Source organism: Lactuca virosa, chromosome 7 (assembly GCF_052849685.1).
Source record: "Lactuca virosa cultivar CGN04683 chromosome 7, Lactuca_virosa_CGN04683_v6, whole genome shotgun sequence".
NCBI lineage: Eukaryota > Viridiplantae > Streptophyta > Magnoliopsida > Asterales > Asteraceae > Lactuca > Lactuca virosa.
The window spans coordinates 217,663,916-217,678,680 of record NC_136432.1 but is presented as its reverse complement, the minus strand read 5'-3'; the positions used below and the strand labels follow the sequence as shown (position 1 = coordinate 217,678,680).

Below are 14,765 nucleotides of genomic sequence, written 5' to 3'. Positions count from 1 at the left end.
AATGTTTTCTGTTTCTTGAATATGTAAATTGTTCCAGAAAATCCTATATTTTCTGCTGTATATGAAAAGTAGTTTTAGTTACATAAAACTGTTCTATTTGTAAACCAATGTTCTGTATTTGTAATCCTTTTGTAAACTTGTATCTGAGAGTATGTCTGATTTCATCAATTGTTATTGTAAATTGTAATGTAATACTAGAAACTGTATCTTGTAAACTAGTACTTTGAAAATGTACTTAGGTTTAATTAATTATACACTAACGTATTGTTAATATCTTTTATATGAGTTATTATAACCATACTGACTAGATGGCCTGACCCAACGCCATGAATGCGCTGAAAACTGTTGATAACAATTGTCACTCACAGGCGTGTATGCCAGAGTGTAGCTAGCAGTCCGAGTGTGGGGTTGTCAATCCCAATATAGATCTATACACACATTGTTTCGATCCCCGACTGGAGATTCTGGTTATAATGTCAGGACTTTAGTATATTGTTTAAATGAATTAAACAACCTGTACCACTTGAATCATAAAAAGCAGATGAACGTTACATGTATAATACTTATGAAAAACCCAATCGTTCTGAAATAAATGACTGACTGTATGTTCTTGAATTGGTATGCTTAACATGTATCTGAAAGATGTATACTCTTGATTAGTTTTGAATCAAACCTTTGTTCTTATAAAACAATGTACTTTAGTATATTTGAATAGTGAATTAATGTTATGTGAATCATAAATTTTACCTATTATAATTTATATGTACTTTCTGAACTGATACTTAGTATTCATGAATGCAACCTCTTGCTCAACATGTTACAAAGGGTAATTGAACTTAATGAACTAACTTTTATACTTGTATACATATACAAATATATATATATAAGTAAAATTTAAATGACACTCGGTCAAATAACTGATGCTTATAATCCCACATCCAAACAAGGAAAAGGAACCAAAGTGGGTTATCAGTCCTACGCCTTTTAAATCTTATTTATATAAATATATATATATATATATATATATATATATATATATATATATATATATATATATATAATAGTATATTTTTGGGAGAAATTTAAGTTTATAAAAACATTTAAAAGAAGTTTGATATTCTGAAATTCATTTTGGTGACTTGATGTCATTTTGATACAATCATTGAAAACCATTTGATTTGATGATAACTGAAATCCATTTTGATAAGATATTTGAAACCATTTGTTTATAACACAAAATCTTTGTGTTAGACTTGTATTCCCCCCCCCCCTTAAAGCAGTAAAAACTATGAAAATACGGGGGTATGAACTCACCTGCAGTGAGTGATTCAGATGTAAGATCGGTGTAGGATAGTAAGTGTCAAGTGAAGTCTTGAACACAAACGGATCCTATTAAGCATATAATGATACATATATGGATATAATTAGTGTATATAACAACTAATTATGATAGGAAACCACTTTAGGGACTAGCAAACAATTGAATTTAAGTGTTACAATCACATGTGATTGCATTAAAGGGGTTTATGGTCACTTAAGGGAGTGTACGGTCTTGATGTGTACGACCATGATGTGTACGGCCATGGAGTGTACGGCCGTACACTCATTGAAGAAACATGCAAAAATGGGTGTTTATGGCCCTAACTAGCATCCATTAAGTGTTCATGGTCTTATGTTGAAACATGGGATGAGTTTGAGGCCTATACATGCGTTAAACAAGGGTTTACGGCCATATGAAGTGTGTACGGTCGTACACCCCTGGTGTTCTTGCATTAGATGATGAATCATGGCTAGGAATCAAGTATTTCTCAAGCTTAACTAGCAGATAGAAGAGATACTCACACTTTTGAAGGCTTCTAAGGAGTTTAAGGCTCAAGAACAAGTAGGTGTTCTTGGTGTTCTTGGTGAAAGTGAAGAAGATTTGAAGATCTAATCAAAAGAGATGTTTTCATGGATGAAAACATAGATCTTCACTAGATAAAGCCATGTATCAACAATTCAATGGAAGGAATACTTACATCTTTGAAGATCAAGGTGTAAAACCTGATGATAGTTGAGAGAGAATCGGATTTTCTTGAGGTGAAAGTGTGAGAAATGAGAAAGAATGAAGTGAAAACATATATATATATATATATATATATATATATATATATATATATATATATATATATATATATATATATATATATATGTTTGGGTTCACGGCCACCTTGGGTGTACGGCCGTACACCCATGTGTACGGTTGTACACTCATGTGTACATTCGTGCACATGTGTACGACCGTACACTCCTCTAAATGGAGTGTTTGGCCCGAATGTAATACGATGAACTTAAGTTAACTCATCCCTAAACCCAAACCTTGAATGTACTAGGCTTAGAACAGTCAAACAGACTCTGAACAATGCTAAAAGATAGCAGAAACGAGTCTGACTGTGATTGAATTTGAAAGACTGTACAAGATAGAAATTTCGGGTTGTCACACATAGAAACATTCAAAATATGTCTATATTTCCTTTCCAAAACTCCATTTTGTTGTGGAGTATGAACACAAGATGTCTGATTCAAAATACCTTTTGATTCCATTAATTATCTCATTTTATAATTCAAAAACTCAGTTCCATTATCTGACCTAACATTTTTTATTTTAACTCAAAACTGATTAAGTAAAATATTAAAGAAAACAAGAACACAACCATAAACTTCATCTTTTGATTTTAACAGATAAACCCATGTTTCTCTAGTGTAATCATCAACAATGGTCAAAAAATATCTAAATCCTTCTGTGGTTGTCACTCTATAAGGTCCCCAAACATCTTGATGAACTAACTCACCAAGTTTGGTTGTAAGTTGTTGATTAACAGGAAAATATTCTTTTGTTTGTTTAGCTTTATGACATATATCACAAGGTGGAAGAACTTCATTACTAAAGTTAAGTTTGGCTTTTAAAGAACTTAAAGCTTGATCATAGGGATGACCAAGTTTGTTATGCAAAGTTAATTCGGATACACAGCAAATAGAAGTAGAATTATTCACATTATAAGAATTACCTGAAGGTACACTATTTATGTAATAGAGACCTCCAGATTCTCTACCATTCCCACCATCTCCTTTGATTGTAAACCCTGAATTTTGCAACTATGTTCATTAAACACAACCTCACAATTACTGTCGTTACAGACTTTGTGAACAGACAACATGTTGACATTGAAGTCAGGAACAAAAAAAACATCAAACAAAGTTCAAGAATTAGATAAATTCATATTGCCAATTTTCTCAATCTTAGCTGAAGTACCATTAGGATGGCTAAGAAGAAGATCAAGCTTTGACACATCCATAGTGTCATGAAGAAGGGACTCAGAAGCAATCATATGTTGATTAGCTCCTGTGTCAACAATCCATTTTTGAAAATTAATAGATGAATTAAAGACTTGAAACAAGTAAGTACTTGCCATATTAGAACTAGGAGATGCTTCCTCATTAACTTTCCCATCACCAATAAGTTGTAAAAATTTGATGTATTGTTCCTTAGTGAGCTGATGCAACTCAGAGTCTCCAACAGAATCAGAGAGATTCCAAGTAATTGTACTTCTTGAGGTAGTAGTAGAAGAATTGATAGAAAAATTCTTATTAAAAGTATTATGATTATTAGACTCATTCCTTGGCTTGAAGTCCTTAGGATAACCAATTAGTTTGTAACACTTTTCTATGGTATGACCCTTAATTCCACAATTCTTACACTGAACAAATTGATTTTTATTTCTATTAAAATTATTAGAACTTGATATGTTATTAAATCTACTATTAAAGGCAGTAGGCTGAGACTTAGACAAGGACTGAATAGAGTGAAGAGAAGACAAAGAACCATTTCTTTGAAGAGATTCTTCCCTTCAAATAATAGAGAAGGCAGTTTTTACATTAGGTGAAGGTTCCATTAGTAAAATATGACTCTTGACTTGATTATGTAACGACGTAAATTTTAAAACAATTTTTTTTTCATTTGTCAAACATAATAAAACTCATTTAATATTCTCAGAATCTCATGTATCAATGTCATCACAAAAACATATCCCCAGAATCTCAACACATAATCTTCTGCCAGTGTGTACAAATCATGCCAGCGCATTCCCGCGATTTGCTGATGAGAACCTGAAACACATAACGCATAACATAGTAAGCACGAAGCTTAGTGAGTTCCCCAAAATACCACATACAGCACATAAGCCACTCGAGGCTATAACTCGGTATGACCCTCCGGTCAATGTGTCTCAGCGGGACCCTCCAGTCCCGTAGCTCGTTGGACCCTCCGGTCCGGTCTAGCTCGTTGGACCCTCCGGTCCGGTCTACTGGATTATCATAAGAGCAGAGACCTCATTTCCACACTCGATACCCATCATAAACAATAAGAGCCACCGCTCCGATATAATGCTCTTGACCGTCTGTTGCTGCAGCTAACACATGCCCTACAATGCTCAAATAGGGTGTATCCTGGTCCCTGACCATCTCAGTCCCCACTGACAACCTGCTCATGCTATATCCTTACCTCGCGGCAGACATACTGCCCAGATACTCCGATGAAAGATCGTAACCAAAACTACCCCACAGGGCTCACCCCCAACCTCGGAAACCGAAAATCTCAATACATTTCCTGTTTCCCACTGGAACAGAAATAGCAGCGCTCAGGTCACAGAAAATGACATCTCCACTATCGTCCGGTCGCTCAGCCCAGACCGTATTCTCCCATGACGCACCATCCCTACTCATCCCTGAGTCTTGCAACTCCAACTGGCATCTCACCAAAAATCCCTCGGAGCTAACTCGATTCCCCTTTCAAGGGATGCTCCACTAAAACTCGTTCATCATGGCCCTCTGGCCCCATACTCTTTCACATCCGATCTTAGTCTAACCAATCATAACGGAATAACTGGTAGAACCAGTAACACTAACCGCCACGGGTCATGGTACTCGATCCATGTGGCCACCTCTCGATCTGCTATGAATCATGGTACCCGAACCATGTTTTCTCTTCTCAATTCGCTACAATCATGGTACTCGAACCATGTCCTCTCTTCTCAATCCGTTACGAATCATGGTACTCGAACCAGGTTCTCTCTTCTTAGTCTGCTATGACTCATGGTACTCGAACCATGACATCACCTCTCGATCTGCTACAAATCATGGTACTCGAACCATGAAATCACCTCGCGATCTGCTACAAATCATGGTACTCGAACCATGAAATCACCTCTCGATATGCTACTTAAAACCTCCGGAATGTTCCCTGTATTGAGTATGGATCCTCTGCTTTCAGTAGTACGGGCCCATAATACCTGCCACATCTACCCATACTTTTTACACGGACCATCCCCGAGTTCCTAAGGAGCTGCTCAACCTTCTTGATCACCAATCTCGTCACGCGTGTTCGCTCCTTTGCGAAATGCTCTACTCTGTCAGCGTACTCATCTGACTAGGTTCACCTTTCCTAGGATCTTCCTAGATTCTCACACTTCTCAGCCATCAGCTGCTGAAGAACTCCTTATGATGCCAGCCATCTACCTCCTGAATATCGTCATATTCACTTAGTAGGTGACTCCCATCATCAAGTGTTCCACAAAGCACGAAGCAAGCAGCATTCGGGCATCGAATAATCTCTACCAACATGTAAAACCACTCTAGGATATTATTCACTTGCTCTCCTCACACTCAAAGGATATCACCGAACTCAAGCAACTTCACCCCACGCGGGCGTTTGATTACTCTCTCAGTAGACTCCTCAAATGCTCATCTAGGTATCTCTCCTAGATTACTCCTCTACTCAGATCCCTCTCTAAAATGATTCCTGCTGGATACTCATACTCAGCACATACTCGAAGGCACATCACATATAATAGCAACTCCTAGGCTAAGGTATCACAAATCAGGCCACTCTAGTCCTAAGATATGAAATACATAGCCTATCTCTAGCATGCATAGCATATCACATAATATTTCATAACACATAATGTAAGGGTATTTTGGGAAATCACCGTTCGGGCGCTGGCTGATCGTACACACTGCTCCGTTCTGATTTTTTCAAAAATCTGTTACTCTTTTTAGAAAAATTGTTTCTTTTATGAAAATTTCCTCAAATCCTCAGTTTGAGTTCAGATACGCCCGAAGGTGCATCCGAATCCCTCAAACCAAGGCTCTGATGCCAACTTGTAACGACGTAAATTTTAAAACATTTTTTTTCATTTGTCAAACATAATAAAACTCATTTAATATTCTCAGAATCTCATGTATCAATGTCATCACAAAAACATATCCCCAGAATCTCAACACATAATCTTCTGCCAGTGTGTACAAATCATGCTGGCGCCTTCCCGCGATTCCTGATGAGAACCTGAAACACATAACGCATAACACAGTAAGCACGAAGCTTAGTGAGTTCCCCAAAATACCACATACAGCACATAAGCCACTCGAGGTTATAACTCGGTATGACCCTCCGGTCAATGTGTCTCAGCGGGACCCTCCAGTCCCGTAGCTCGTTGGACCCTTCGGTCCGGTCTAGCTCGTTGGACCCTCCGGTCCGGTCTAAATCGTTAGACCCTCCGGTCCGGTCTGATCGAGGACCCTCTGGCCTTATAAATCGTTGGACCCTCTGGTCCGGTCTATATAACACAGAGCATACATATAACACAAACACATAAATCTCAAACATACACATACTCATAAGACCCTCCGGTCTGCACATAGATACCACTCTAGGTAATGTATAGTGAGAAGACACACCTTGGGTTATCTCGGAAAGTCTCGAACTCGAATCTCTGATCTAGCCTCCGCCTAGTCACATAAAGTAATTATCTCTAATTAATACGGCTCTCAAAGGCTAGACTAGTCCCTCCCTATATTCTCTCAGAAGGGGAAAAGACCATTTTACCCCTCCAATGGTCTAATGTCCAACTGTTGACCCAACCCTAAAAGTCAACCCCAGTCAACGGTCCAACTTTGACCAGACTCGTCGAGTGCACTAGGGTGACTCGGCGAGTCCATGCGCGTCCTCTGAATCCTCCTAAGGCCTCACTCGACTCGTCGAGTTAACCTTTCACTCGACGGGTTACCTCCGATCACGAATCGCGGGGCAACCCGATCCGACTCGTCGAGTCCTCTCATGGACTCGGAGAGTTTCTTCCATGAAAATGATCAAACGACCTTCTGAGGTCAGATCTGTTTCTCTAACTTATAGATCTGGCCTCCTAGCACCCAAAAGTCACGTAAAGGTCCGATCTTGATGTCCATGCATGGCATATTTCGCTCAATATGCCATTTAGACTCCATTAAAGCTTCCTAACCTCCAAATCCCATGGTTGCACAACAATGGCTTTCTACTTTCTGACTTTCTGAACCTTACAAGGTCCAGATCTATGCTACTAGCTCACAAGAGGGGTTTGATGCAATCAAAACCCCACCAAGAAGATAATACAAGCCCTAATCCTCAAAAGGAAGATCTACACAATTAGGGAAGAAAAGGGGTCCGAATTGATACCTCCAACTGATGCTCCTAGGTTGTAAATCACGGATCTAAAACCTCCTCTGGCCCCTTTAGCTTGAAACCTCCTTCTTCCTTGCAAACCCTCCACCAAGAAGCTCAAAATGGCTCTCTCTCTTGCCCAAAAAACTAAGGACTCGTTTAGGGTTCTCTCTTCTGAAAGGTAGCCGCAATAGGAGGCCTTAAGAGCCTTTAAATAGGCCCTGGCCCGAGAGAATTAGGGTTTCTGTCAACAGCGCTGACTCGGCGAGTCATCTCTCCGACTCGTCGAGTCCATTCATTAACCACGTCACCAAGTCGCGACCCTACTCGACGAGTTGAGGCACCGACTCGTCGAGTCCCTCCAAAGTCCTTGAATTAAATACTCAAAACAATATACCTGGTAAACTGGATGTTACAGATTATAGGATTCATCAAGTACAAATAAAAACTGAATAAGTTTTATGAGATTAGAATGATCTTTGAGTTTAATGGAAGCCTCACAAGTACACTCAGTTAAACTAGTAAAACCATCATATTCTTTCCATAAAGAATCAAGTTTATTAAAGTAATCTGACAAAGAGATTCCATTTTGTTTAAGAGAATTGACCTGTTCATGTATATTGAACGCCACAGAACCATCTGACTTATTATATGTTTCAAAAAGATTTTTCCAAATATCCTTAGCTACCTCAGAATAAGCTTGACTCTGATATGTAGAATCAGAAATAAAAGACAAAAGCCAAGAACAAACAAGAGCATTAGCCCTATCCTATTTAGACTTTTTTGACTCATCACCATCCTTCTTTTTTAAAGAACCATCAACAAATCCAATTTTATTTCTAACCTTAAGAGCCCTAGATATAGAGCTTCTCCACAATCGAATGTTTTCATTACCAGTTAATTTTGTGGTGACAATAGAAGTGATAGCATTATTAGATGGGTGAATGTAGAGAGGATAATCAAAATTAATTGGATCATCCTTTCCACTTCCACCAGGTGAAACAACATGATCACCAGCCATAGAAAAAAATAGCAAGATAGTAGACAAGAATCAATAAGAGAACATACAACTGTACTGATCTATCGTCCATATGGTCACCATGTATGTTGGGCCTAAGACAACCAATATAGAGCCAAAGAAACACAACAATAAAGCAATGTAAACAAAAAAATAATTGGTGTACACAAGACACTAGGATCTCGCAGAAAGAACAATATCAATAAGAATTAAAGAACGAAAGGAACAAGAAAATCCTCAGAAAACTAATGGGAGAATACGATGAAGAGTCGAATTTCTTCGTCTGTTACCTACTAGGGTTTATCAGTGACCAAATCCGACCCCCCGAGATTTATTTCAGACTAAGAGATTGATTGAATGTGTCGCAGTCAACGAGACTCCAAAAACGAACCACCACAATCAAGCCAACAATATCCTGCAAGATCATAAACAAACTCACAGTACTAGGATCTTAAAAAACATAGATTTTCAATTCAATCTAAAGGTATAGTATCGGAAACCCTAGATTGAAAAGAATAATAAAAGAAATCATAGTTTATGTAGCAAACCTAGGGATTCAGAAACGAAACCCAAGATCGAACAACAACTATGACGATCTAAGAAAAAACAAGCAAATAAGAGAAGAATTTAGAGAATACCTTTCTGAAATCGACGATCGGATGAAGAACCACAAACGAGCGTCTAAAACGAAGAATCAGAGCTTGAAAGCTCTGATGCCATCTTAAAAACGTAAACGACACAAGATTTTCCCAACATCATCATTTCATTCATTATGAAACAGATGGTTTACATATACATATTACAACTGAAAATCTCACTACAACAATCACTCACACTCAAACATATAACGAGACCAAGAGTAGACTATAAGAACAAGTTCTTAATCTTGAAACCCTAAGTATAGTAATCAGAGGGAAGAGACGATTAAGATGAATGACTGAATGACAAAAAATATCTACTGCTTCACCCTTAAATACGTCGGGTAGAACCAAATAACTGTATACCCACGGAGCACCCAGAAACCCGCATGCAAACCCGAAACAATCCTGAATAACTTATAATTTAAGCCACACAAAACAACACATTTACACAATATACCCAATGCATGGATTGATTTCAGTTTGTAATTATAAGAGTATATTTTTCAACAAAGAAAAGAAACCATAAGAGAAAAATCAAGGTGAGTTTGATGAAATCTTAGATTAATACATTGTAAACCTATTACTACTCCTAAGATCGATGAATATTGAGCAGTAAGATCTCAAATGAATCTAGAGATAGTGGAAGCACATAAGATAAAGTTACAGATAAGGAAGAGACCTAACCTGAAACGATATGATGATGGTTGGATTAGACATGGAAATCAATAGGTTAAAAACAGTTGTCTAGAGAGTTCAAGATGAAGGACCTAGGGACTATCAAACAAATTTTGGACATGAGCATAGCCAAAGACAAGGTGTTAGTGCTTTGAAGCTTTCTTAACCAAATTACATAAATAAAGTTCTATAGAAGTTCATCATGGCAATGCAAATGACAATATTAAGTCTCTCAAATAAACAGTCTCCAAGTACATAAGAAGACAAAAGAAGAAACATGTAAAGTTCCTTACAAATCAGCAATTGATAGCATGATTTATGCAATGAGTGCAGTAGACCAAAAATTGATCATGTAGTTGGAGTTGTGAGCCGGTTTATGTCTAATGCGTGAAGAGGGCATTGGAAATGAGTGAAGTGGTTGTTATGAATCTTGAAAGGTACTACCAAGGATGGCTTATGTTTAAGAAGAAAACAGCTAGTATTGGATGGTTTTCTTGATGCTAATTTGGAGGGTTGTATTGATTTGGGAAAGAACATAACACGTTATGTGCTCACATTTAGAGGTATGCCAGCCGGTTGGATATACATGTTACAAAAGAGTACTACTCTTTCAAACACAGATACAATGTACATGGGTATTTCAGAAGCAAGAAATAAACTTATGTGGTTGAAGAACTTCCTATTAGAACTAATTAGGATGCAACGAAAGATTGTTTACTGCATTGTGAGAATTAGAGTGCAATACTGTGTTCTTGTTTTTTGGTTTCATTATTACTCTTGTATATAAAATTGTTTATCAAGTTGATGAAGACTTGAAGTGATTAACCCCAAGAGATATAACTTTAAAATATGTTTGATATCATAAAAAAACAGTTTTAAATAGTTTTTAAAACTAATTTGAGGGAAAATGTCGGTTACTACCTTTATAAAAAGTTATATGGTGCCTCCAACCAGGACGCAGGGAATGCAATAAAAGCTGGGGCACACAAGGGCTTGGTATAACATTAAATAGTGTGTTGCCCTTTCGCTATATCAAGCATCAACTGACAATGTGATGGGGACATTTGCGACTGATGGATTTAATTTACAAACCTTCCAAATTCAAACATTGGAAAGGGATAATGACTTAAAAGGGTAACATATTATTCGATTTGTACACATTTGGTCACTGAGTTTTTTTTTCGTTCACATTTACCCCTTAAACTTGTTAAACTGTACACATTCAGTCCTTATGACCTGTTACTCCAGGTTAGCCGGGAAAAATGACTTGATAGGGTAATATATTTTTCATTTTGTACACATTTAGTCCTTAATATTTTTGTACATATTTAGTTCTTAACATTTTTTTTGTTTCAAAATAAGTCCTTTTTGTACTCATTCAGTACTTATGAATGATTTCTTTAGGTTTTTTTCACGGCATCTTATGTGACAATCATTGATGAGGTGCTTGGGGTTGTTGATGCTTATGTCCAATGCGATCTCGACTGCTTGGTTGCGTAAGTCTTGTGGTTTGGCTTAGGTCTTGTATTTTGAACATCGTAACTTCTTAATACGATATCAGATTTTAAGGATCTTCATCCACGTGTTCATTTTTTGAGTCTACTACAACTTTCATTAAGATTACTCCCGTTAAAATGTAATATATTTTTACTAACGATTTTATAAAAAAAACATACATACATGCATTCATAAAAAAACGTATGGACAGGGGAAGACGCAGTAATACATAGTAGGTGTTGCCGAGATGAAATAGGTGTTGCCGATACATGAAAAATATGTATAAACGTAAAAAATAAAGCGAAAAATTTTCCACTGCGAACAGAAAAAACAGGTGTTGTCGGTGCAACACCGGGACCATACTAAATCCGCCACCGCGTATGGATATAAAGATCGTAAGTAAAAATATATTATTTTTTAATGGGAGTAATCTAAATGAAAGTTGTAGTAGACTAAAATACGAACGCATTGATATAAAGATCGTTAAAATCCGAGATCATATGAAGAAGTTATGACGTTCAAAACACATGACCTAAGCAAGCAAGTAGTCGAGATCGCGATGGATATAAGCATCAAAAGCCCCATACACCTCATTAACGAATGTCCCACGTAAGATTTCGTGAGAAAAAACTAAAAAATCATTCATAAGTACCGAATGAGTAAAAAAAAAAAATGACTTATTTTGAAAAAAAAAAAAAGGACTAAATGTGTACAAAAATATTAAGGACTAAATGTGTACAAAGTGAGAAATATATTACCCTATTAAGTCATTTTTACCGGGTAACCTGGAGTAGCCGGTCATAAGGACTGAATGTATACAGTTTAACAAGTTGAAGGGGTAAATGTGGACGAAAAAAAAAAACTCAGTGACCAAATGTGTACAAATCGAAAAATATATTTACCCTTTTAAGTCATTATCCCCATTGGAAATTTTATTTGGCATACACTCTTATAAGAGACTTTGAATAATAATTCAATATTTAAAATATCATTTTATAAGATAAAGTGAACATTTTGTTACACATAGTTTTGTGTATCAAATATATATACAAAGTACATCTAAGAGTGAGAATAAGTGACTTTCAACATCGCCTTCTCATGCAATTGTTTATATAGCTTCTTTTTATTCTCAATCTCAAGTACTGGTATTAACATTTTCTATGAATACCATAAAGAAGAATGACGAAGAAAACCCAGATGCTCATCAAAAAGGGTGGCTGAATCTAAGCCTAGCACCATATGTAGGAGAATCTTGTTCAAACTCAAGACGCACAACCTCGGTGAAGGTATATACATGCAGCTTTTGCAAGAGAAAGTTCTACAGCTCACAAGCATTAGGAGGTCATCAAAATGCGCACAGAAGAGAGAGAGATGCAGCTAAAAGAGACCATTCCCCAAAGACGGTGAATGCGTTTGATCAGTCACTCAAGGTGCATTCCTTTGGTCAAAAACTAGCAGCAGATGGAGAAACAACTTTCGCATGGTTTTCTGACAATGGAGCTCGATATGGAGTTGCTTGGGAACCCCCGTATGCTGGGGAGGAAGAAGGAAACATGACGTGGCCTGGAAGTTTTTATTTGATTAATCCACAACTAGCTTCTCGGGAATCTGATCTATATAGGCTTGACTTGGATCTCAAGCTGTAACTGGCAGCATATACCTTTCAATAAGTTAAGATTGCATCAGTTTGGAATGAGGTGAGGCAGAATTTCAAAAAGGCCCTTCTATGTAATTTCCTAATGCCTTAAAAACCTATATATATATATATATATATATATATATATATATATATATATATATATATATATATATATATATATATATATATATATATATATATATATATATATATAGCGGCTGCCTCTCTCCCGCTTGCTTTCTAGGTATATATATTTGTGTTTGTATATCAATATATGTGTATAGTTATGTATCATGAATGTAGTTCGTAGCTATTGAGAACGATTCCATATGCAATGACGATCGTCAATTATATAAGAAGGGCATTGATTTACCAAGGTCTTGCGTCCTACACCAAGTACAAATGTACAATAATGTTGGTTGTTACGTGGTAGTTCAAAGAGTAATATTCTCAAGGCAAGGGAATTACAAGAACTTCTACTACAAACATAAAGTAGTAATTATATTTTACACCGACAGTGGATAACAAAGACTCAAAGAGGGCAAACTTTAAATGATTTTCAGCCGTCGAATAAAATTTTTATTTTATAAATATATATGGCAAAATCCGAAAAAAAAATAAAATAAAATAAGACAGAAGATATTAAAGCTATTTGAGACAAAAACCGAACAAATGATTTATTTGAACAGTTAAAACGTACATATTAATTTTATCTTTTAATTTTGGTTATTGTCATGTGAAATAGGTCTCTATAAAAAAAATAAAAAAGTAAATTACATTTTGGTTGATTTGGTTGGTCTCAATTACTTTTAGTCCAACTTTATTTATTTATTTATTTTAATTATTTTTTATGTATAAAACTACAAGATTGGTCCTAGTGGTATTTAAAACTTTTTGAATGTGTTTAGATTTTTTTTCACTTGCATAGAAAGTCCAAAATCAAAGTTTTTCTGTGTTTTTTGTTCCTGAACAACTTGAAAAGACTATTTTACATTTTTCATTTTTTTTTTGTTTTTTAAATCAATATTAATACATTTTCAGTTTATATATATATACTAGTCGTTTATCCGCGCTAAGCGACGGGTGCGAATAGTTTTATTCGGCAATTAGTTTCTTTCGGAAATTAGTTGTATTCGAAAACATGTTATATTTCAAGGAACACAAAACACACACACACACACACACACACACACACACACACACACACACACACACACACACATATATATATATATATATATATATATATATATATATATATATATCAATTTTTCGGCAACAAATAGTTTCCTTTCGTCAAATAGTTTCTTTTGGCGATTATATTCGTTTCAACGATTCGTTTCTATACGAAAATATGTCATTTTCAAAAGAGCATGCAAGGTATTGGAATTCAATTGCATCCCACAAAGGTCGGACACACTGTTTTGGTATGATGCTGGTAATCCTGAATTGCGTATCACACATTTCTTCCTGGGTTGCTCACAGTGATATCCAAAAATAATGACGTAAGTTGTTCTATAACATTAAAAAAAACATCTCATTCATCTTCGAATTTACATAATAAAGTCATTCTTTCATGAAGATGAAGAAAGAGTAAAGTCCAATTAAGAGCATGCACCATGATTTTGTTTGATGTTGTCATTTTCTACCACACTCTTACTTGCATTTACCTTCTTTTTGTCCCTAACACCACCAAAAAAACAAAAGATTACAAGCTGTCATAATGATCCATGGATTTTATAGATGTTTTACACTCTTGTTGTCCTTTTCTACCACACTATCACC

The 14,765-nt window shown here is 36.1% G+C and overlaps 1 protein-coding gene across 1 annotated transcript; it reads left to right on the top strand.

The window, feature by feature from the left end:
• Positions 1 to 12,501: 12,501 nt before the first annotated feature.
• LOC145127551 (uncharacterized) lies at positions 12,502 to 12,987 on the top strand. The gene has a single exon (XM_079062729.1). The coding sequence runs from the start codon at positions 12,502 to 12,504 to the stop codon at positions 12,985 to 12,987; it is 486 nt and encodes a 161-aa protein (XP_078918855.1).
• The last annotated feature ends 1,778 nt before the right edge of the window (positions 12,988 to 14,765 follow it).